The sequence below is a fragment of the Nycticebus coucang genome, chromosome 6, assembly GCF_027406575.1.
Source record: "Nycticebus coucang isolate mNycCou1 chromosome 6, mNycCou1.pri, whole genome shotgun sequence".
NCBI classification, from domain to species: domain Eukaryota; kingdom Metazoa; phylum Chordata; class Mammalia; order Primates; family Lorisidae; genus Nycticebus; species Nycticebus coucang.
This window is the reverse complement of record NC_069785.1, coordinates 70,033,481-70,058,551: the sequence shown is the minus strand read 5'-3', so window position 1 is coordinate 70,058,551 and position 25,071 is coordinate 70,033,481. Positions and strand designations below refer to the sequence as shown.

General features: G+C 37.2%; 1 protein-coding gene across 2 annotated transcripts in view; it reads right to left on the bottom strand.

Annotated features, from left to right (window-relative positions):
- IQCH (IQ motif containing H) overlaps positions 1-25,071 on the bottom strand; it is a 296,182-nt gene that overhangs the window by 149,480 nt on the left and 121,631 nt on the right. For both annotated transcript variants that reach the window (XM_053596183.1, XM_053596184.1), the window contains one exon: positions 20,273-20,401. In XM_053596183.1, coding sequence (XP_053452158.1) covers positions 20,273-20,401 — 129 coding nt within the window. The remainder of the gene's footprint in view (positions 1-20,272; positions 20,402-25,071) is intronic.

Below are 25,071 nucleotides of genomic sequence, written 5' to 3'. Positions count from 1 at the left end.
ATCTCTATATTGAAACAAAATAGCAGCTGAGAAGTTTTCAAGTGAGCATAACTTTTAAAGGATTTTAGTAAAATTTTAATACAATTTGGTAGGATGAAGATCTCAAAGATTTATAATATGACACGGCTAATCCACAGTTAACTGTATTTTAAGGAATCTTCTCAGTTGCCTTCAGAAATGCTACCACTAAGTTATCACTTTATGAAACCTTGAATTTTGTGAGACAAAAGCATTTGAAGGATGTGTCTGCATCTTTAACAAAACTATATCCTAAGGCACTGCCTATTTTGCTATTAAATTTCTCTGCTAGAAAAATCTATATGATAAATTTTGCCAGAGTTCATGTCAGGAAAAAAACCCCACCTTTTCTTTCTGGACAACCTTGTATGCTTTTGTGGCAGCTATTAACAACTGCCCACCAAGGAGCCATTCCCCTTTCTTCCTTGCTCATTTTAGAACCCAAATTTTTTCAGGGTGACAATATGCCCAATTCCTAAAGTTCTCAGATTTAGCAAAAATAAAAAGTGAAAAATAAAGGACATGCAGTTAAATTTTAATTTAAGAGAAACAATAAATTTTTTAGTATGTCTCCAATATTAAATATAGTGAATATCCAACGAAGAACAGAATTTTCATGAATGGATTAGACTAAGCATAGCTTGTCATACTGAGTTTCTAGTACATCACTAATCCTAAAGCTAATTCTAACTATCCCAAAACATTCACTGTCCCAGCATTCCTTATAGCTAACAGTGACCACATGACCAGTGAGATGTATGGGAAAGTTCATCCGGAGGCTACTGGGAAGAGACTGTTTTCTTCTTCCCTCCTGCCTGGAATGCATATGTAGGGTCCAGATCTGCAGGAGCTATCTTACCACCACGAGGTGGCAAGCAAGAGGATGAAGCAGAAAGAAGACAACTCTGCAGATCAATACCACCATCCCCAGTCATCACATCCTTTCTTCCCAATTTCTTGTGCATGAGACAAACGCCTCATTGTTTAAGCCCTTGGTCATTTTCTGGTATGTGCAGCTTCATGCATTCTTGACTGATACTACCTGTTTCCCTTCTTCCCCACCACCTTCCTTCTTCCTTCCATTCTTTGTCTCATTGCTTGTGCGAGGGCTGCAATAGTGATCTTCCTTGAACTCTGTGCTTTTAATGGAGAATAGAAATGGAATGTTTCAAAAGTTTCCCTGCAAAAAACAATTAATGCTCTGAGGTTTTAGTTGATAAAAGTAACCATGTTTAGAAAATTTTTCTTCTGTACTCCACCCAGTGGGTTTCTCCTTATCATTAGTGTTGAATAGTATTGAATTTTTTTTCTTTTGGTATATATTGAAACAATCATGGGGTATTTCTTTCTAGCAAATTAATATATTGCTAGATTTCTTAAATGTTGAATCTTTCCTACATTCTTCCTTGATTATGATGAAAATAAAAAAGCCTTCCTAACACTTATTTAGAATTTTTGCCTCTACATTCCTAAGTGAAATTGATCTATATGTATTTTTTTCATTATATTATCTTTTCTCAACATTGGTACCAAAGTTGTAGTAGCTTCATAAAAATCAATTGATAAGCTTTCCTTCTTTTTTTTCCCCCCATGGAATAGTAAAAAATAAGAGTCAACTGATGCTTTAAAGTTGGTAAAACTCATCTATAAAAGGCTTGAGGCCTTTTGTTCTCTGGTATATTTGTGTGTGCTTCAGCACAGGCATGTGTGCACAAGTTTATGTATATTTAAGACAGATATTTTGACTACCAATTCAAAATAAGATATTGTTTTCTCTAAGTTTGCTATTTTTTTGTTGAGTTAATTTTGGCAATTTAAATTTTTCTAGGAAAATGTTCATTTCATTTCTTAAAAGGTATTGGGATAAAGTTACCACACTATAATTTTTAAAAATTTGACTACATCTATATTTATTCATCTTTTTTCATTTTAAGATTACTTGTGCCTTCTCTTTTCTTTATCATTATTGCTAAAGATTTGCATATTTTGTTATTCTTTTCAAAAAGCCAGTTCTGAATACTCTTGGATTTTTAAAAAAATTTTTATTTTTGAGACAGTCTTACTTTGTCACCCTCTTTAGAGTGCTGTGGCATAACAGCTCATAGCAACTTCAAACTCTTGGGCTGAAATGATTCTCTTACCGCAGCTTCCCAAGTAGCTGTGACTCCAGGCACCCACCACAACACCTCAGCTATTTTTAGGCTGGTCTCCAATTCCTGAGCTCGGGCAATCCATCTACCTTGGCCTCCCAGAGTGCTAGGATTATAGGCATGAGCCACAGTGCCTGCTCGTATTTTAATTTTTTAAATTTTATTAATGTCTGCTGTTAGTTTTCTAGCTTACTGCTTTTCCTTTTTGTATTTTATTGAGTTTCACTAAGCTTAGATCACTTATTATCAATTGTTCTTATTTTCTATTAAATGCATATAAGTAATGGATGATAACCACCCAGAAATGATGAAAGTCTATTGATTCAAGAATCCCAGTATATTGCAGGATAAATTAAAAGGCATATTTAGCTAGGCACATCAGAGTGAACTAATAGAACACCAAAGATAAAAAGAAATTACATGCAGAGGAAACAAAAGACAAATTACTTTGGATTTTTTTTTATTGTTGGGGATTCATTGAGGGTACGAGAAACCAGGTTACACTGATTGTATTTGTTAGGTAAAGTCCCTCTTACATCGTGTTTTGCCCCCCAAAGGTGTGATGCACACCAAAACCCCACTCCCCTCGCTCCTTCCCTCTGTCTGTTTTTCCTTTCCCCACCCCTTCCTCCTCTTCTCTCTGCTCTCCCCTTCCCCCCCCCCCACACTGGGTCATTAATTGTCAATTGTCCTCATATCAAAATTGACTACATAGGAGTCATGCTTCTCCATTCTTGTGATGCTCTACTAAGAATAATGTCTTCCACTTCCATCCAGGTTAATACAAAGGACGTAAAGTCTCCATTTTTTTAATGGCTGAATAGTATTCCATAGTGTACATATACCACAGCTTGTTAATCCATTCCTGGATTTGTGGGCATTTAGACTGTTTCCACATTTTGGCGATTGTAAATTGAGCTGCAATAAACAGTCTAGTGCAAATGTCCTTATGATAAAAGGATTTTTTTCCTTCTGGGTAGATGCCTAGTATGGGGCTGCAGGATCAAATGGGAGGTCTAGCTTGAGTTCTTTAAGGGTTCTCCATACTTCCTTCCAAAAAGGTTGTACTAGTTTGCAGTCCCACGAGCAGTGTAAAAATGTTCCCTTCTCTACACATCCATGCAAGCATCTGCAGTTTTGAGATTTTGTGATGTGGGCCATTCTCACTGGGGTTAGATGGTATCTCAGGGTGGTTTTGATTTGCATTTCTCTAATAATTAGGGATGATGAGCATTTTTTCATGTTTGTTAGCCATTCATCTGTCTTCTTTAGAGAAGGTTCTATTCATGTCTCTTGCCCATTGATATATGGGATTGTTGGCTTTTTTCATGTGGATTAATTTGAGTTCTCTATAGATCCAAGTTTTCAAGCTTTTTTCTGATTCAAAATATGCAAATATCCTTTCCCATTGTGTAGGTTGTCTATTTGCTTTGGTTGTTGTCTCCTTAGCTGTACAGAAGCTTTTCAGTTTAATGAAGTCCCATTTGTTTATTTTTGTTGTTGTTGCAATTGCCATGGCAGTCTTCTTCATGAAGTCTTTCCCCAGGCCAATATCTTCCAGTGTTTCTCCTATGTTTTCTTTGAGGATTTTTATTGTTTCATACCTTAAATTTAAGTCTTTTATCCATCTTGAATCAATTTTTGTGAGTGGAGAAAGGTGTGGGTCCAGTTTCAATCTTTTACATGTGGATATCCAGTTCTCCCAGCACCATTTTTTTGAATAGGGAGTCTTTCCCCCAAGGTATGTTCTTGATTGGTTTATCAAAGATTAGGTGGTGGTTGTAAGACATTAGTTTCATTTCCTGGTTTTCTATTCAATTCCAAATGTCTATGTCTCTATTTTTGTGCCAGTTCCATGCTGTCTTGACCACTATGGCTTTGTAGTACAACCTAAAATCTGGTATGGTGATGCCTCAGCTTTGTTTTTATTACTAAGAACTGCCCTACCTATACAGGGTTTTTTCATGGTTCCACACAAAATGTAGAATCATTTTTTCCAAATCTTGAAAGTACGATGTTGGTATCTTAATAGGGATGGCATTGAATAGGTAGATTGCTTTGTGAAGTATAGACATTTTAACAATGTTGATTCTTCCCATCCATGAGCATGGTATGTTCTTCCATTTGTTAATATCCTCTGCTATTTCCTTTTTGAGGATTTCATAATTTTCTTTATAGAGGTCCTTCACCTCCTTTGTTAGGTATATTCCTAGGTATTTCATTTTCTTTGAGACTATGGTGAAGGGAGTTGTGTCCTTAATTAGCTTCTCATCTTGACTGTTATTGGCGTATATAAAGGCTACTGACTTATGGACATTGATTTTATATCCTGTGACATTACTGTATTTTTTTGATGACTTCCAAGAGTCTTGTGGTTCTCTAAGTATAAGATTATGTCATCAGCAAAGAGGGAGAGTTTGACCTCCTCTTCTCCCATTTGGATGCCCTTTATTTCCTTGTCTTGCCTAATTGTATTGGCTAAAACTTTCAGCACTATGTTGAATAGTAATGGTGACAGAGGACAACCTTGTCTGGTTCCAGTTCTAAGAGGAAAAGCTTTCAGTTTTACCTTATCCAGTAAAATATTAGCTGTGGGTTTGTCATAGATAGCTTCAATCAGTTTCAGAAATGTGCCACGTATGCCTATACTCTTCAGTGTTCTGATTAGAAAAGGATGCTGGATTTTATCAAATGCTTTTTCTGCCATCTGTTGAGAGGATCATATGGTCTTTGTTTTTGCTTCTGTTAATATGGTGGATAATGTTTATGGACTTGCATGTGTTAAACCAGCCTTGCATCCCTGGGAGGAAACCTATTTGATCATGATTTATGACTTTTTTGAAGATAAGTTGTAATCTATTGGCTAAGATTTTGTTGAGAATTTTTGCATCTATATTCATTAGTGAAATTGGTCTGAAATTCTCCGTTTTAGTTGGGTCTTTTCCTGGCTTTGGTATCAGGGTGATGTTTGCTTCATAGAATGTGTTAGGGAAGATTCCTTCCTCCTCAATTTTTTAGAATAATTTCTGTAGTACAGTAATAAGCTCTTTCTTGAAGGTTTGATAGAATTCTGGTGTGAAGCCTAACCGGACCAGGGCATTTTTTTGTTGGAAGATTTTTTATTGTTTCTTTAATCTCAATGCTGGAAATTTGTCTGTTCGGGAGCTCTATTTCTTTCTAGCTAAGGGAGAGGGTGTGATTCCATATTGATCCATTTCCTTCACATTGTCAATTTCTGGCCATAGAGTTTCTGGTAGTATTCAGAGATGATCTCTTGTATCTCTGTGGCATCAGTTGTTATTTCCCCTTTATCATTTCTGATTGAGGTTACTAGAGATTTTACCTTTCTATTTCTAGTTAGTCTGGCCAAAGCTTTATCTATTTCATTTATTTTTTTCAAAAAACCAGCTCCTCGTTTCATTAATTTTCTGAATGATTCTTTTGTTTTTTTTTTTTTTTTTTTTTTTTTGGTTTTTGGCCAGGGCTAGGTTTGAACCCACCACCTCTGGCATATGGGACCGGCGCCCTACTCCTTGAGCCACTGGTGCCGCCCGATTCTTTTGTTTTACATTTCATTGATCTCTGATTTAATTTTGGATATTTCTTTTCTTCTGGGGGGTTTAGGCTTAGATTGTTCTTCTTTTTTCCAATTCCATAAGATGGCTTGTGAGTTTGTTGATTTGCTCTCTTTCTGTTTTTCAAATGTAGGCATCTAAAGTCATAAATTTTCCTTTCAGAACTGGGGGTTCTGATACTGCTTTTGCAGTATTCCACAGGTTTTGGTAGCTTGTGTCTTCATTGTTGTTAAGCTCAAGGAAGTTAATGATTTCCTGTTTTATTTCTTCCTGCACCCAACTGTCATTCAACAGAAGGTTGTTTAATTTCCATGCCTTTGTGTGGGGTTGAACGTTTTTGTTGGAATTGAGTCCCACCTTTAGTGCCTTGAGGTCTGAAAAGATACAAGGTAAAATTTCAATTCTTTTGATTCATTTTTTTTTTTTTTGCAGTTTTTGGCTGGGGCTGGGTTGGAATCTACCACTTCCAGGATATGGGGCCAGCACCCTACTCCTTGAGCCATAGGCGCCATCCTCTTTTTATTCTGTTGAGGTTTGTTTTGTGTCCTAGGATATGATCAATTTTGTAGAATGTTCCGTGGGGCAATGAGAAGAATGTATATTCTTTATCTTTGGGATGGAGTGTTCTATATGCATCTATCAAGCACAGTTGTTCTTGGGTCTCATTTAAGTTCCTTGTATCTTTGTTTAATTTCTGTTTAGAGGATCTGTCCAGCTCTGTAAGAGGAGTGTTAAAGTCCCCTGTTACTATGGTTATCATAGGGTATCATATTGCTCGGACTGAGTAAGGTCTGTTTCAAGAATCTGGGAGCATTTAAATTGGGTGCATAAATATTTAGAAGTGAAATGTCTTCTTGTTGTATTTTTCCCTTAACCAATATAAAGTGACTATCTTTGTCTTTTTTGACGTTAGTTGCTTTAAATCCACATGTATCCAAAAATAAGATTGCAACTCCTCTTTCCTTCTGAATTCTGTTTGCCTGAGAAATTGTCTTCCAACCCCTAACTCAGAGTTTTAATTTGTCTTTTGAAGCTATGTGTGTTTCCTGCAGACAGCAAATGGATGAATTGTGTTTTTTAATCCTTGAGCCAATTGAGGCTCAAGGATTGAGCCAATCTATGCCTCTTCACTGGGGAATTCAAGTCATTAACATTTATTGAGATAATTGATAAGTGTGGTAGTGTTCTATTCATCTTATTTTGTTGTGGGTCCATTGCTAGTTTTATCTTTTGCATCAGTGTGGAAGTTAGGTTCTGTTCCTTAATTTCTGAGTTCTTACTTTGCTTTTGATCCATTGTGATAGTCAGTATGTAGAACAGGTTGAAGTATTTCCTGTAGAGCTGTTCTTGTTGTGGTGAATTTCCTCAATGTTTGTATTTCAGTAAATGATTTGATTTCTCCATCAATTTTAAAGTTTAGCTTAGCAGGATATAGAATTCTGGGCTAGAGATTCTTCTGTTTGAGTAGATTAAAGGTGGATGACCATTGTCTTCTTGCTTGGAAAGTTTCATTAGAGAAGTCTGCAGTCACCCTGATGGATTTGCCCCTTTAGGTCAACTGGCGCTTACTCCTGGCAGCTTGAAAAATCTTTTCTTTTGTCTTGACTTTGGACAGGTTCATCATAATGTGTCTTGGAGAAGTTCGGTTAGAGTTGAGGCAACCTGGGGTCCGATATCCCTCTGAAAGGAGTGTGTCAGAATCTTTGGTCATATTTGGGAAATTTTCATTTATAATATTCTCTAGAATGGCTTCCATTCCCCGGAGCATTCTTCTTCCCCTTCTGGTATTCCTATCACTACTATGTTTGAACGCTTCAAGAAGTCCCACAATTCTGTCAGTTAACGTTCTGCTTTCTCTCTCTTCTTTCTGCCTCTTTAACTGTCTGAGTTACCTCAAGAGCTTTGTCCTAAACCTCTGAGAAACCTTCTTCTGCATGGTCTAATCTGTTGTTGATACTTTTTATTGCATCTTTAAGTTCCCTAATTGACTGCTTCAGTTCCTTCAGCTCTGCTATATCCTTTCTATATTCTTCATATCGTTCATCTCTTATTTTATTCTGTTTTTGGATTTCCTTTTGTTTATTTTCCAATTTATTAGCAGTTTTCTTCATTGTTTCCATCATTTCCTTCATTGTTTTCATCATCTGTATTCTAAATTCCCTTTCTGTCATTTATAACATTTCTTTGTAGATGGAATCCTCTGCAGTAGCTACCTCATGGTCCCTTGGCGGGGTTGCTCTGGACTGGTTTTTCATGTTGTCAGGATTTTTCTGCTGATTCTTCCTCATGATTGATTTCTTTCATCTGTTTCCTTGCCCTAATTTTCCTTTCACATCCTCTTGCTCTTTAAGTTTCTGTGCCTCTGGACTAGGGTTTTAATGAGTCCTTTTGGTAAAGGACCAGAAGGATTGGAAGATTGAAGAGTAAGAAGGGAAAAAAGAAAGAAAAAAAAAAAAGAAAAGAAAAAAGAGAAGGAAGAGGGGATGGGTAAAAGGGAATATTGACAAAAAGAAGAGAGGCACAGAAAGAGGGAGACAGGAGCAATACAGGTGTACTGTAGGGTACTTTGACCAAACCTTAGAAATCCCCAACCTCTGGGGGTGCCGGGTTGGGTGGTTCCCTTAAGGTCAGCTAGCCTGTTTGGACACAGTACCGCACCTCCACTAAGTAGAGAGGAAAGACAAAAATGGTATAAATCAAACCAGAACAAGCAAACAGAAAACTTTAGGGGATAAAATTGGGGAAAAACCCAAATAATAGGGATAGAAACACTAGAAAAAAATGAAGTCGTAATTGTTGAAAAAGGCAACAATGGAAAATTATATTTAAACCAGAAAAATGAATAAAGAAAAGAAAAAAAAAAAAGAAAAATCTATAGGGAAAATGTTGAAATTAAAAAAACAAAAACAAATAACAAACCCCCCAAAAACAAAGTAGTATATATATCTTGCTGAATATTGTCTGGGCAACAGGTGATCTTCTGGGGTATGAGATGTTAATGACAATGCTGATATGGCTGTACAAGATGGAGACTGGAGGCCTCTGCTGCTTTCTCAACCCCCACAGGGTGGAGACCCTAAATCTCTCCTCAGCCCGCTTAAAAGGCACTTTAAACTGCTACCCTTGGCTAAGCAGAAGCTTTGCCAGGAAAGCACTTGTCACTGGGATCACTCCTGACCTGGCTATCCACTTACCCAGTGTGCCAAAACCAGTCTCACTCTATGCCCCTGAGCGCTAAGGATGTAAGGCATCTCAGTCCCTGCCTTTAGGCTGCTCAGTCACTAGATTACTTGCTCCTGCCCAATCCTTGCTCTTCGACCCTAAGGGTGGAGCTTGCTTGGGCAGTTCTCCTACAATGGCTCCTCCTGGCCCACAGCCAAACACTATTAGCTCTGTCTGGCTCAGAGGCTCAGTCTGGGGCCCTAGACAATGCTTAAAGTCCTCTGCACTCTTGCCCAAGTTCTCCCAAGGTAGTTCAACTGAGTGCCAAGTCCAAAAAAAACCCCAAACAGCTCACAGTTAAGGCCTTTCCAATTTGCAATCTCACACGCAAACACTTGCCAGTTCTCCACTGCTTTTGTCCTCCTCATGGGGTCCAGAAGTCTCATGCTGACTCCCTGTGTCCCCATAAGGATGTTTCTGGGCAGATCCCACCAGCCAGAGATGCCTGGAGTCTTCTTTCCCTGGACTTACTGTACCCAGTTGCAAGGAAGCTGTTACTCGGCCGCCATCTTGCTCTGGAGGCCCCAGAATGGATTTTTAAAGACCCTGCTACATATCAATGTCAAATTGTCCTGATTACTATAGCTCTTTAGTAATTCAGAGAACAGGAGTCCTCCAATGTAGTTTTTCTTTTTCAAAATTGTTTTGGCTATTGAAATTCCTTTGTCTTCCCATACGAACTTTAGCATCAGGCTGGGCTCATGCCTGTAAATCCTAGCACTCTGGGAGGCTGAGGCAGGTGGATTGCCTGAGCTCACAGATTCGAGACTAGCTTGAGCAAGAGCTAGACTGTGTCTCTAAAAAATAGCTGAGCATTGTGGTGGGTGCAGTCCCAGCTACTCAGTAGGCTGAGGCAAGAGGATCCCTTGAGCCCAAGAGTTTGAAGTTGCTGTGAGCTGTGATACCAGAGCACTCCACCAATAGTGACAAAGTGATACTCAAAAAGGAAAGAAAGAAAGAAAGAAAACAAGCAAAGCTATTCCTTTAAGTAATCTTCCAGGCCATTGTGACCAGATTTTCATGCTTTCTTCATTCACCCATTGTTTTACATGCAGGCCAACAATAACTCCACTTGGAGTCCTTTCTTTTGGAAATGTTTTTCTTTTAAATACAATCATAGGTGGTAGCTTTGTCCACTCTGCATAACAGGCTAGAACAGGAGTGAGATAATTTCTCATGTCCACTAGTTTTTATAGCCACAGTCTTTGCTCATTCTATGTCCATAGTTTCTTTGGATGACATATCAAATGAGAGTGGGCTCTCATCCATGCTGGTGCTTTGGGAAAGCTCCAAGTTGTAAGTCTTTCAAAGAGTGATAAGAATAAAATCCCAAGACTTGATTCTCATAGGCTGCTGGAAGTTCTGGGGCAAGTTTTGTTCATGTTCTCATGATCAAACCTTCTCTCTTTATAAAGTTAAAGCACCATTGAGTTGTCCCTGAGAAATGATCAATGTTTTTTTCTCATGCAATCCTTTTATCCTCTTCTTGTATCATCTTGATGGAAGCATAGATCCCTGTTTAATGCTGCTCCAGAATCCAGGTCTTCACCTTCTACTCCACCTCGGGTCTGTTTGGAGGCGTCCTTTGCATTGTCTTCTTTTGTCTTGGCATCTGAAGAAGCTTTTCTTCCTGTTACCTCCATAATTTGATGACATTGTCTTGGAGAGGAGGCCCTTGGCAGCTCAGTGCGAAGCTCTTGAATATATTTAATAACTTCTAGCTTAAAGCTTGTAGTGTATGAAAACCATTTTGACATTTCCTAAGGGATTTTCCAATAATTTTTGTAAAAATACCAGGTAGATTGCTGCCATCCATCTAAAGTGTGTGGAGACAATACCTCACTCTTTGTTGGCTGAAAATGCTTTCATTGCAAGTTCATGATAAGTTCAATAAAATTGATTACTGTATTCCAGGGTATTGTTTTGCATAAGGATATCATTATTGCTTTCTAGAGTAACAATTTTAATGCATAAGCATAAATAAAACAATTAAAAATATTTATATAGGTATGGAATTAGTACTATCCATGTATAATGCATATCCTTATTTTTCCCTCAAAAATTTGGGCAAGAAAGTACACATTATACACAGCAAAATACAGTAGTTCTAATAGCTTGTGTGTGTGTGTGTGTTGAGGTTTTCTATGTGTCATACTGTTTACGAAGTGTTTTATTTCTTTCTTCTCAATCTTCATGCCTTTTGTTTCTTTTTCATACATCTCTGCACGGGCCAGAACTTTCACTACAATGTTGAATAGAAGTGGTGAGAGTGGAAAACATCCTTGCCTTGTTCCTGACCTTACGGAAAAAGCTGTCTTTCACTATTAAGAAAATTAGCAGTATATGTCTTTTATCAAGTAAATTCCCTTATATTCTTAGTTTTCTTAAGGTTTTTTAATATAAATGAATGCTTTAAAAAATTGATATGGTCATATGTTTTCAGTCTTCAATCCATTGATATAATTACATACATTGATTTGTTTTTATTTTATTTTTTATTTCAGATTAATATAAGGGTACAAATAATTAGGTTACATGGTTTACATTTGTTAGATAAAGTTCAAATTGCAGTTGAGCCCTTAGCAGATGTGCCACATACCCCTACATTGTACCTGATAGGTGAGAGTTTACCATACTCCCTCCATGAATTTAAATGTGTTTTTCTCTCATGTGGGTGTTTAGTTGTTCATCTACTAGTTTCATATTACTATTGGGTACCTTGGATGCTTGCTTTTCCATTCTTGAGATACTTTACTTAGGAGGATGTTCTCTAAATCCTTCCAGGTAAGTACAAAAGATGTGACATCTCCATTTTTCTTTATGGTTGAATGGTATTCCATGTTATACATATACACAGTTTATCCATTCATGGGTTGGTGGGAACTTGGATTGTTTCCACATCTTTGTAATTGTAAATTTAGTTTCCATAAACATTTGAGTGCAAATGTCCTTACATTGACTGGTTTTTAAATGTTGAAACAAACCTGTATTCTCAGGATAAACCTCACGTGATCATGATGTATTATCTTTTTAAATATATAAATTACTGGATTAAATTTGCTAATATTTTGTGAAGGACTTCAATACCCATTTTCATCAAGCATATTGGGCTATAGTTTTTTCTGAAATCTTTGGTTGTGGTATCAGGGTGATAGTAGCTTCATAAAATGTCCTGGGGAGTGTTTCCTCCTATTCTATTTTTGGGAAGAATTTGTGTAAAACTGGTAATATTTCTTTCTTAATTATTTGGTAGAATTCACCAGTAATGCCATATGGGCCTAATATTTTCTTTCTTATAAGATTTTCAAGTACAGAGTCAATTTACTTAATATAGGATTAATTAGATTATCATCTATTTATTCTTGAGTGAGCTCAGGTGGTACTGGTCTTTCAAGGAAGACCAATAAGTTGTCTAATTTATGAGCTCAAGTTATTTACAATGCCTTTATCATTTTTTAAATGTTTATAGGATTTGTAACGATATCTCTTCTTTAACAAATACTAGTTATTTGTGCCTTCTCTTTTCAAATCTTGGGTAGTCTGGCTAGAGGTTTGTCAATTTTATTGATATTTTCTATGAAACAGAGTTTGGTTTCACTGAGTATCTATTTTTTTTTTTTTCTATTTTCAATATCATTGACTTCTACTTTTTTCTCTATTATTTCCTTCTTCTGCTTGCTTGGGCATAAGCAATTTTCTTTTCTTATGCCCCATCTTTGTTAAGGTGGGAGCTTAGATCATTAATTGGAAATCTTTATTCCTTTCTAATAAAAGCATTTAATGCTATAAATTTCTCTTAAGCACTACTTTACCTTCATCCTACAAATTTTCATATGTTGTGTAGTCATTTCCATTCATTCAAAATATTTTTTAAATATCCCTGTGATTTCATCTTTGGCTTATAGCTTATTTAGAAGTGTGTTGTTTAATTTGCAGATATTTGGAAGATTTTCTAGATATTTTTCTCTAATTCATTTTTAATTTAATTCTGTTATAGTAAGAGAGCATACTTTGTAAGATTTCAATTCTTTTACATTTGTTAACATTTGTTTTATGGTCCAGAATATGGTACATTTGAGTAAACATTCCATGGGCATTTTATTTATTTTGGATTTTTTGGGGGGGGATTGGGTTTCACTATGTTGCCCAAGCTGACCTCAAATTTCTGGCTTCAAGGAATACTTCTGCTTTAGCCTGCCAAGCAGCTAGGATTACAGGCATATGCCCCAATGCCCAGCTGTTCTGTGTTCTGCTATATTTTAATATTTTACAATAGCCTATAATAGTTTTCTATTATAGTCGTCTATACTGGTACTTTTTTTTTTTTGCAGTTCTTGGCCAGGGCCGGGTTTGAACCCACCACCTCTGGTATATGGGGCTGGTGCCCTACTCCTTTGAGCCACAGGCACCACCCCTATATTGGTATTTTTTTTTGTTTACTAGTCCTATTGATTACTGGGAGAAGACTATTAAAATTTCCAACTAAAATTATGAATTTGTTTATTTTTTCTATTGTTATTAATTTTTGCTTATTTTATTAAGTCTCTGTTGTTAAGTACAGACACATTAGGAATCACTGGATTAACCCTTTTATCATTGACATATCTCCTTATCTCTGCTAATATGTCTTGTTTGTCTGATCTTATAATAATAGAGCCAATCCAGTTTTCTTTTCATTATTATTTGCATGGTATATCTTTTTTCATCCTTGTCCTTTCTATTAATTTTTAATTTACATTTAATTGGTACCTAGTCCCATCATTTATTTTTGACTCAAAATTATTTTTATATATTATTGTATGTATGTGTGTATGTATTATATATATATCTATATATATAGATATATATACACTTACTTTTAATTTTGGAACAATTTTAGATTTACAGAAAAGTTGTAAACATAATACAGAACATTCCTGTATACCCTCTGTTTCCCCCAATGTTAGTATCTTTCATTACCATCACTGATACATTACCATTAATCAAGCTCCAGACATTTTCACATTTACCAGTTTTACACTAATGTCCTTTTATTGTTCCAGAATCTGATCCAGAATATCTCATTGTATTTAGTAATCATGTCCCCTTAGTCTACTCTGGTCTGTGACAGTTTCTCAGTCTTTCCTTAGTTTCATGATCTTGATAGTTTTGAGAAGTGTTGGTCAGATATTTTGTACAATGTCTACAATTTGGGTTGTCTGATGTTTTTATCATAGTTAGACCGTGGTTGTGGGTTATTGAGGCAGAATAACATAAAGATAAAGTTCCTTCCTCATCACATCATATCATGGGGCACATGATACCAATATGAATTACCACTGGTGATATTAACTTTGGTCCTTTGGATAAGGTAGGCTTTACCAAGTTTCTACATTGCAAATTTTGAATTCCTCCCTTTTATAAACTCCATTATGTGGAAGCAAGTCAATAAATCCAGCTAATGTTCAAGGAAGGGAGGTGGGGCACAGAATTAAGCTCCATTTCTTGGAGTGGCAAGTAACTACTTAAATTATTTATAATTCTTCTATGAGGAAGATTTGTTACTTCTCATCCTTTTATTTTAATCTATGTCTCTACACTTAAAGTGAGATTTCTTGGATAGTTGGATCTTGCTGACAATCTCTGTCTTTTAATTGGTATATTTAGGACATTCACATTTACTATACAGATAGCCCTCACTTTGCACTATTCCAATATGCACAAATTATAATTGCTATAGTTTAGTTAAATAACACCAATTCCCCCCGAAACATTGTTCAAATTTTAGTCACCGTGGTGTATTAATTGTAATTGCATAAAGTACAAACTTTGATGCTAGATCTTTATTTCCCAAATTGCTACATAAATGACGGATACAATGATCCACAAGATCAATGACTAATTACATCATCCTTTTCAAAGTCTTTTAGTCATGGGCACTGCACATCTATTTTTGAGTTTGCATACAGACTATAAAAAATGTAGTAGTCTTGACTCCCAGTAATAAATTCCCATGATTTTTTTCCCCAAAAAATGGACAGATGAAAGAATTAGTTAACAAAGTTGAAAGTATAGCAAAAGGACAAAAACTGTAGTGCTCCAAGTGAAAATGAAATAGATTTTAAGTAGAGGTATAGAAAAAATAGCTGACTGTGGAAATGTTGACACTGCCCCTGTCTGAGATTCCAGTAAGGCAGCAGAAGAACTTAGTCATGTTTAATTTATTGATATGAATGAGGAAAGTAGTGGTGATAAAAGGGTAAACATGTTTGAGAGGATCTGATCCCAAGGAAAAATTTCCTTGGGATATGAACTCAGAGATATTTCATAACATTCAAAGTACAAAGGATAAGTTGGACTAACCTAAACTTAGAAGGAAGTATGACAATTCTCTATGATACTGGAAAGTGGCCTATCACTCTACATCACTACTTATATGATAAGAAAAGAAAGGCATGTACTACTCAAGCTATTCTTTTTTTTTTTTTTTTTTTGGTTTTTGGCCAGGGCTGGGTTTGAACCCACCACCTCTGGCATATGGGACCGGTGCCCTACTCCTTGAGCCACAGGCGCCGCCCATTGAATGTTTTTAATATGTAGTAAAACATATTAGTTTTCCCATGGAGGAACAAATCCTAAAGGTTTCATTATCATCTGCTTGAAGTCACTGCTAATGCATTTGTCAAATCTTTTACCAAGCAGGGCCAAGCAGCTGCAATCATGTCCTGGCTCTTTACATCTCATGGGCCCAGTGTGAGATCACATTCAGGCCTGGACTGGTTTGGTCCTCCTCCTTCTGCTGTCCAAATAAGCTGTCTCAGTTTCCACTCAGACCAGGCTGACGGTCTCCTGACCGGATGCATTTTATTTTCCAAGGCCTACTCAAGCTATTCTTGATAATTTTTTTTTTTTTAACAAAGAGAACACTTTAATTTTTAATGTTTCTAATGTTTTCAATGATAGGGTACTGAATAAATATTTATTTTACTACTTTTTATTGTCCTATATGTTATAATGAAGAAGAAGAGAACTTTTGTGGGTTTTAAAAAATATTTTGAAAAAAATCTTAAATGTCATGTAACAATTGTAATTTTTTCTGTTGGCTGTTAAAATCATTTTGCTTGGTTCTGCTTGCACAGTCATTTGTATGGTTCCACACTACCATGCAAGGTGAAGATAGCTTGTAATTATCAATATGGTTGAGTTAAAATCTAACATCTTGTTAGCTTTCTATTTGTCTCATATTTTCTTTATGTTTTTCACTATTTTTCTGCCTGCTTTTGGACTAAGTATTTTTTTATTATTCCATTTTATCTCTACTATTGGATATTATTTAAATCTCTTTTTATAATATTTTAATATAAAACATGTCTCAATTAATCAGCATACCTTCAAATGATATTATACCATTTCATGTGTAGTATAAGGGTCTTATAATGGTAAATTGTCAATTTCTCCCTCCTATCTTTTGTGCTATTGTTGTAATACATTTTACATTCGCATATGCCATAAAGCCACAAGTACATTGCTAATAATTTTGCTTTAGACACGAGTTAGCAAACTATAGTCCATAGTCTGAATCCAGCACACAGGATCTATGACTCTTGAGCTAAGAATGGTTTTTACATTCTTAAAGAATCATGAAGAAGAAAAGAACAGTGAGAAGGAGGGAGAGGAGGAGGTGATGATAGTTGCCAAAGAAAAAGTGGCTCAGTGAGTAGGGCGCCGGCCCCATATGCCGAGGGTGGTGGGTTCAAACCCAGCCCCGGCCAAACTGCAACAAAAAATAGCCGGGCGTTGTGGCGGGCACCTATAGTCCCAGCTGCTTGGGAGGCTGAGACAAGAGACTCGCATAAGCCCAAGAGTTAGAGGTTGCTGTGAGCCATGTGACCTCTTGGCACTCTACCCGAGGGTGGTACGGTGAGACTCCGTCTCTACAAAAAAAAAAAACAAAGGAGGAGGAAAGGCCAAATATGCAACTGAAATTGTATGTGGTCCACAAAACCTTAAATTACAATACTTACTAATTAGTCCTTTAAGGAATAAGGACTTCAGCTTGACTCTGGCTTTATATCATTAGTTACCTTTTAGAGCAATTAAAAATAGAGAAAATGTCTTTTCTGTTTGCCTTCATTTTAGTCATTTCCAGGGATCTTCATTTCTTTCTGTATAGCCAAATTTCTCTCTGGAATTACAGTCCTCTGCTTGATAAAATTCTTTTAACATTTCCTATAAGGCCATCCCCTGCTAATGAATTCTCTCTTACTTGTCTGAAAAATTCTATTTATCCTCCACTTTTGAAAAATATTTTTGTTGGGAGTAGAATTCTGATTTAACAGTTTCTATTTCTTTCAGTGCTTTAAAAATCCCACTGCATTATTTACTGACTTGCATGGTGTTTGATGACGAGTACATTATAATTCTTACATGTTTGCTCTTCTGTATGTACTGTGTATTTTTTCTTTGGCTATCTTCAAGCTTTTCTCTTTATTTTTGGTTTTCAGCAGTCTGAATATGACGTTTGTGTGTATGTCTGTGCTATATTTTTCCTATTTGGCATTCTGTGAGCTTCTTGGATCTGTGCTTTGATGAATTTATTGTTTTTCTAAAATTTTGATTTTCTCTTCAGGTTTTTCTTCTGCCTTATTCTCTCTTTTCCTGAGATTCTGATCACATGTTTGTTCAAATGTCTGTTATTGTCCCACAGTCATAATTGCCCTGTTATTGCTCTTTTTTCTGTTTGTGTTTCAATTGTGTAATTTCCATTGAATTATCTTAAAGTTCACTGATTCCTTCCTCAGCTGTGTCTTTTCTGATGAACCCTTTAAAGGTATTCTTTATATGTTACCATGCTTTTTATTTCTAGTATTTCTATTTGATTCTAATAGTTTTCAACTGTCTGTTAAAAATCTCTAGGCCGTTCGTTCATGTTGTCTTCCTTTTCTACTCAGTTGTTAACATATTAATCACAGTTATTTTAAAATCTGTCTCCGGCCAGATGCAGCGGCTCATGACATTAATCCTAGCACTTCACAAGGCAGAGGTGGGAGGATTGCTTGAGGTCAGGAGTTCAAGAACAGTCTGGGCACCACAGTGAGATTCTATCTCTACTAAAAGTAATAAAACAAATTGCTGGGCATGTTGGCACACAGCTCCTCAGGAGGCTGAGGCCGGAGGATCACTTAAGATAAATTATTCTGGAACTCTCATATCCTGCTGGTAGGAATAGAAATCAGTACAACCTCTTGGAATATTGTTTGACAACATCTTTTAAATCATTACATATGACTGCCCTATGACTCAACAATTCTCCCTTTCTGATATACATCCAACAGAAATGCATATTTATGTGCATTAAAAGACTCATAGAAGACTGTTCATAGTAATATCATTCCCGATAGCTCTAAAATATAAATCACTGAAATTCTCATCAATAGTAGAATGGATATAAAATTGAAGGACATTCACACATATCCATATATTCATATGTATTCATCCTATGCACCTTTCTTTTCCTCACTCTTATCCATCAGCCAGTGCATGTGGCTCTACCTTCAAAATCTAAGCTGAATTTACTCCTCTGTTTCTACTGTTACCATCCTCATATCCACTATTTCTAGTTTACTGCAATAGCCTTTTAACTAGTTGTTTTGCTTCCACTCATGCTCCCCTTTGCTTCATTATCAGCAAAGTAGTCAGAATGGTCTTATAAAAACATAAAACAGATCATCTCTTCCTCCTATTTAGACCTTTCAGTGGGTTCTCACTATCATTAGGATTAAATCCAACTCCTCACCATAGTTAGGAAAGCCACCATGCTGGTTCTGGTATAGCCTAAGATGTTTGAAAAGTAAAAATCTTAAGATATGCTGGGTGATTTGAACAAATAAAGAGTTCTTTCTGTGTCACACACACACATGTCAAACAAAGATAGTCCTGAGTGGGTGGGGCAGCTCGGCCAGGCTTAATGGGAGTCCCACCTTTGGGACTTCAAAGTGCTAATCCAGCTCTCATCAGCACTTCTGCAACCCAGTTAGTAGGGCATGGGGAGGGGGATAAGGAAACCTGGAAGCTATGTCCCTTTTCTCTAAAGAGCACAGTCAAGAACTTTCCCTATGCACTTCTGCTTATATCCTCATTGTCACAACCTGGTCATGTGGCACACCTAAGCTGTAAGGAAGGCTAGGAAATGTCATGTTTGGTCAAGCTGACATGTGCCTATCCACAAGTCTATTACTGTGGAAACAGAGAATAATGACTATTGAGGACAACTCATAGTCTGCTTTAGCCTACATCATGTGATCCCTCTCTGACATCTCCACTCTCATCTCCTCCCTCTCTTTCCCTTGCTAATTGACTGGCCTTCTTGCTCATTCCCGCTTTAGTCTTCAGGGCCTTTGCCCTGTTATATATCTAAAATACTCTTCTTTAGATCTTTACATGACTGGCTCTTTTTCATCATTTGGACCTCAGCTTAAGACTCATCCTTTTCAGAGAGCCGTTCTCTGAAAGGGATGAAATAAAAATTCCCTTTTATTTACCAGAATATCTGTGTTCATGGTATAATAACCATGAAAACAGAAAAGTTATCTTATTTATTCTCTGCTGGATCCCTAGCACCTAAGTTCTGCTTTTACATAAAGCAAGCAGTCAATGAATTTTGTTGAACAGATGGATTAATTTAGCCCAAACCTCTAATGTGATGACTGAGATAGCTGAGGCCTAGAGAAAGTAAAGGGCTTGCCTGAGGTTTTACCACTAGTCAGTAGATTCCCCATTAGTACCTTTCTATACACCCTATTTCATTCAGTCTCCTCTTTGAAACCTTTTTCTATTATCTCACCCCTCAGTAATAATTCCTCTGAACTCCTACATCACTAGACTTCAACATCCATTTGGTTTTTACTCCATGCTACTTTGTTATTGTTCTTTATTATATCTGTTTTGTTTTCCCAACCAAACTTCAATCTCCTTGAAAATACCAACCTTCTAACACACACAGAGCACAGGCCCTCGATACGTCATTTACAAGAATGGCTAAAGTTACTTTCTGTAGTATATAAGTGTGTACAGCAAAATCCTATGTTGGATCCTAAGGACCCTGAAATGGTCCTCCCACCATGGCCTCCCAAAGTGCTGGGATTACAGGTGTGAGCCACCATGCCTGGCCTAAAGCTACTTTACTTAGTAAAGTAAAAATCAGGAGGATTATAACTTTCATCTTGTCCTATTATTGAGGAAAAAAGTTAGAAGGTTACTAGGAGGCTAGATTTGGGGAGGAGGTAATTTGTGTCTCCTTAACAAAGCATAGAGGCAAGAACAACTTACCTACAGATGGAATTCTATGTGTTTCACCAAAACTATGCAGAGGAGCTGCTCTGGGCATAATGGGTGGATTCTTAAGGTTAATCTTGGCTGTTGGTGGAATCAATCCTCGTTCTATCAGGCTTAAAATCCCTAAAAGGTAAGGTTAACAGAATATGAGTTTAACCCCAAGCAATTCTACTGAGTCTGAGCTCTATTAATTTCACAAGTGTAACTTACTCCATTCATCATCTTATTTGTGAAGGTTCGTCTAGAGCCTTAGTCCTCTGCATGAAAAAATAGCCACAGTATACATTCATTTAAACTTAATATTCTAACTGAAGGAAAAATGTCATTTCCAATAGCAGTAATATGAAATGAAATTGCACTAAGATAATTTTATTTTAAGGTAGAAATATAATTTTAAGGCAAACTAAAACTTCTTTATACTTAGGACATTTTCAATCAGTAATAATATTGTAATTCTTTTCAAAATTCAGAGAAATCAGGCATACACAGAGATCTTTTGTTTTAAAAGGAAGTCTGTGTGCTTCAAACCATTCCCTGTTGTATAATCAGTCATAATTTATAAAAGAAGGGGGTATTTAGACATTTCTCATATTACCAAAAGATTTGAGTGCCCAAATAGGTTATTTTAGTATAACTGGACAGCATGTAGTATTAATGCAACTAATGTACAATTCCTAGATCTCATACTGTGTCAGCCCGGCTGGTGCCGAGGCTTTTTAAGGATAAGAGATACTATTAAATAAACAAACTAATAAATCAATAAATAAATGAATAATTGAACAAAATCTGCTATCAGGGGCAAATTTTTCATTAAGGTTGATCTACTGCATGCAACCCAGAAACCCAGAAATTTGGGGACTATTTGCAATAAACTTGTGATAGGACTATGGTTTATTGTTGCTTTCTTATATAATAGAAAGTAAATAACTCCAGGTCTCACAAAATCCTTGTATACAAACTGTGTAGTAAGTTGGAGTAAGCTGAAGAAGTTGGTTCATATTCTAAGAGGGATCGAGATTACTGCCATATGACTTCCCTGACTGTATTATATTGCTATATTATATTGGATGTTAGTCTAGTGTTATAGGAATTCAGAATAATAACCACTGAAAGGCTGGAGAGCAGAAGAAAATTTCATTTGTAAAACAATGATTCCAAAGAGAAACCTTCAGTTTACTTACAGCAGGGAAGAATTTCTTATTAAAAGTGGAGATTCCTGGGCGGCGCCTGTGGCTCAAGGAGTAGGGCGCCGGTCCCATATGCCGGAGGTGGCGGGTTCAAACCTAGCCCCGGCCAAAAACCACACACAAAAAAAAGTGGAGATTCCTGGGCCCCTTCTCAGGCTCATCCAAACTTCTGAGGTCAGGGCCCAAGAATCTGCATTATCAAAGTCTTCAGAAGATAGACTAGGATTGCAGCTCAGTAACGTGTTATAAATAAGCACTATAGGTTGATCTTTCATACTCTTAACATTTGGGAACTACTGATCCGGAGTATAACTCTTTAAGCCCTTTTCCCCTTCCTTTCCCTTTCCTCCCCTCCTCTCTCTTCTCTTCCCTTTCCCCTCCTCTTTCCCTCCCCTCCCCTCGCCTCTCCTTTTCTTTTCTTTGAGACAGTTTCACTCTGTCACCCAGGCTACAGTGCCATAGTGTCAGCCTAGCTTACAGCAACCTCAAACTCCCGTGTTCAAGCTATCCTCCTGCCTCAGCCTCCCAAGTACCTGGGATCCACCACAATGCACCTGGCTAATTTTTCTACTTTTAGTAGAGAGAGGGTCTCCCTCTTGCTCAGGTTGATGTGAAGCTCCTGAGCTCAAGCAATCCACCAGCCTTGGCCTCCCAGAGTGCTAGGATTACAGGTGTAAGCCATTACACTTGGCCTCTTTAAATCCTTCTTGAAATTAGTAATTCAGGTTTTGATTTTTAAAACACTAAAGTAGCTAGACTGAGCTACTTTAAAATAGTAAGACTAGGCTGGGTGAGGTGGCTCATGCCTATAATCCTAGCACTCTGGGAGGCAGAGGTGGGTGGATTGCCTGAGCTCACAGGTTTGAGACCAGCCTGTGCCAGAGCAAGACCTTGTCCCTAAAAATAGCTAGGCGTCATGGTGGGCGCCTGTAGTCCCAGCTACGTGGGAGGCTGAGGCAAGAGAATCACTTGAGCCCAAGAGTTTGAGATTGCTGTGAGCTGTGACGCCACAGCACTCTATTGAGGATGACAAAGTGAGACTCTGTCTCAAAATAAATAAATTAATTAAATAAACTAGTAAGACTAATCCTTTGTCTTCACAAATATTTTCCGCTTATAAATACCAAATCCCATTTCCAAGAACTATACTTATTTTGCAGATGTGAAAAACAGCTCCTTAAAATTCACTATACTTTCATTTCAAGAGTTAGCTTTATTCTCTGAGAATTTCAAAGAATATAAGCATGATTTTAATACTTGCTTTATTACTGTTGGAAGCAATTTCACTGATTTTAGGCAAACATAGATATGTGTGCATTTACCACTGGAAGGAAAAAGGTAAGATTTTGGATTAAGATTTTGGAATAATTAAAAGAGATTACTAGATATGTTTCCATTGAAATGCTGGAAGCTCTGAAGATTACCTGACACTATGGGGCTCTGTGTCAACAAATATAGATCTTTGTTTTTGATTGTCTAATTTACAATTCTGAAATGTAAAGGGAAAAGGACCCAGACACTGTAAAATAATTTAAAGAGCCCAGAGTCATGCCCAAGAAGCCTAGAGCAAGTGGACTGTAGTTGGGTTACAGTTTGGTTTCATACATTTCAGGGAGACAGGAATTCAATATATGGAAGACGTAAATTGGTGTGACTAGAAAAGGTGGGACATCTTGAAGAGGGATATTACAAGTTATAGGTGGCTTTAAAGATGCTTTGGTAGTTGGTTTAAGAAACAGAGCTTTGTCTAAAGGCTTGGAATAGTTTAAGAAAAGGAAGGCTGCTAATCATAGATGAGCCGCTGGACACACATTACAGTTACCTGTTACGTAAATTGAGGACCTGCAGGTGTGATTTAAGTTTTGTCTTACTTAGTCTTAGATCTGTTAATGAGTTACAAAGGATATCTCCAGGAAGGGAAGGGGGCAGTACAAGGTATGTCTCACCTCCCTTCTCATGGTCAGAGACTCAGATTTAGGGTTTTTCTGGGGTCCCCTTGGCCAAGAGGGGTTCCATTCATTCAGCTGGGGGGCTTAAGATTTTATTTTAGTTCACAGTAATGATTAAAGTTAATTTGTAGAAATCTGATAGCAATGCAAATAATTCCTGCCTATACATATGCAAATAATTCTGTTAGGGAGGGAAGGACAACTCCCTCCCCCAAGCCAGTTTTGCATTCATTTGCAAATTTATTTCAATATTCTTTATTTATAAATGTGTTCTGGTGTTTAGATTCTTCCTCAGATTATAACATTTTACTAGTTCCCTCATTTAATTAATGAGTTAAATAGAATCTTTGATGTATGCTCATTTTATATTTGTACAAGAGTCATGACTTTATTTTTATTTTTCCTTTTTTTTGAGACAGAGTCTTGCTCTTTTGCCCTGGATAGAGTGCCCTGGAGTCATCATAGCTCACAGCAACCTCAGTCTCTTGGGATCAAGCTATCCTCTTACCTCAGGGTGCTCCCAAGGACACCAACTAGTTTTTCTATTTTTAGTAGAGATGGGAGTCTTGCTCTTGCTCAGTCTAGTCTCAAACTCCTGAGCTCAAGTAATCCACTAGCCTCGGCTTCTCAGCATGCTAGGATTACAGGTCTGAGCCACTGTGTCTGGCCAATGACTTTATTTTTTAATTTTTATTTTTTTTGTTTTTATTATTATTATTATTATTATTTTGCAGTTTTTGGCCAGGGCTGGGTTTGAACCTGCCACATCCAGCATATGGGGCCGGCGCCCTACTCCTTTGAGCCACAGGCGCCACCGACTTTATTTTTTTAAAAAAAATCATTCTTTAACAGTTTTGGAGTTCCCACTGAGATGAGCAAAAGAATCATTTGCAATCATGGGAAGTGATATACCTCCTGACAGGATCAAACAATGCCCAAATAGGGTGGACCTGCCTAAAAGAATCAACCCCCTGGGCGGCACCTGTGGCTCAAAGGAGTAGGACGCTGGCCCCATATACCGGAAGTGGAGGGTTCAAACCCACCCCAGCCAAAAACTGCAAAAAAAAAAAAAAATCAACTCCCTACCCTCTACCACAGGATGTCCCAACTGGGAAAGGTAAATAGGCCAATTCCCACCCTTACAACAGATGCCCAACCCAGGAAAGGGAATGACCCCACCCTAACCTTCCTGACCTTTAACCCCTCCCTTCCGCCATTACCCAACATGTGGATTTCTTCTTGGCCCTGTTGGAAATCCCACCTGCACCCAGGTGGAATAAAGCCACTGTTTTTCTAATTTTAGTTTTACTCTCTATTAATTTGTTTTTCTTTGATTCCCTGTTGGTAGCTGCAATGATTGGGAATTTTGTGATCTCTGTAAAGGAATTAATGCCTTATAGAGATCTATTTTCTTTTGGATGAAGGACAACAGAGAATATAGTTTATTAGTCTTTGTCCATTTGTCTATTTTGAGCTCAAACCAATTAGGAATTTATTGCTATTACGGCAGAAAAAAAAACAACCCTATGATATCTGGACTGGTAAGCTTTTGTGTTTTGTGTTTAGTTTTCATCTACGGCTGAAATTGTAGAATTGAGTGTTGGGGGTACCTAACATAGCCACATACAAACCCTTCCCCCTCCTCTCCTTTTAAGAC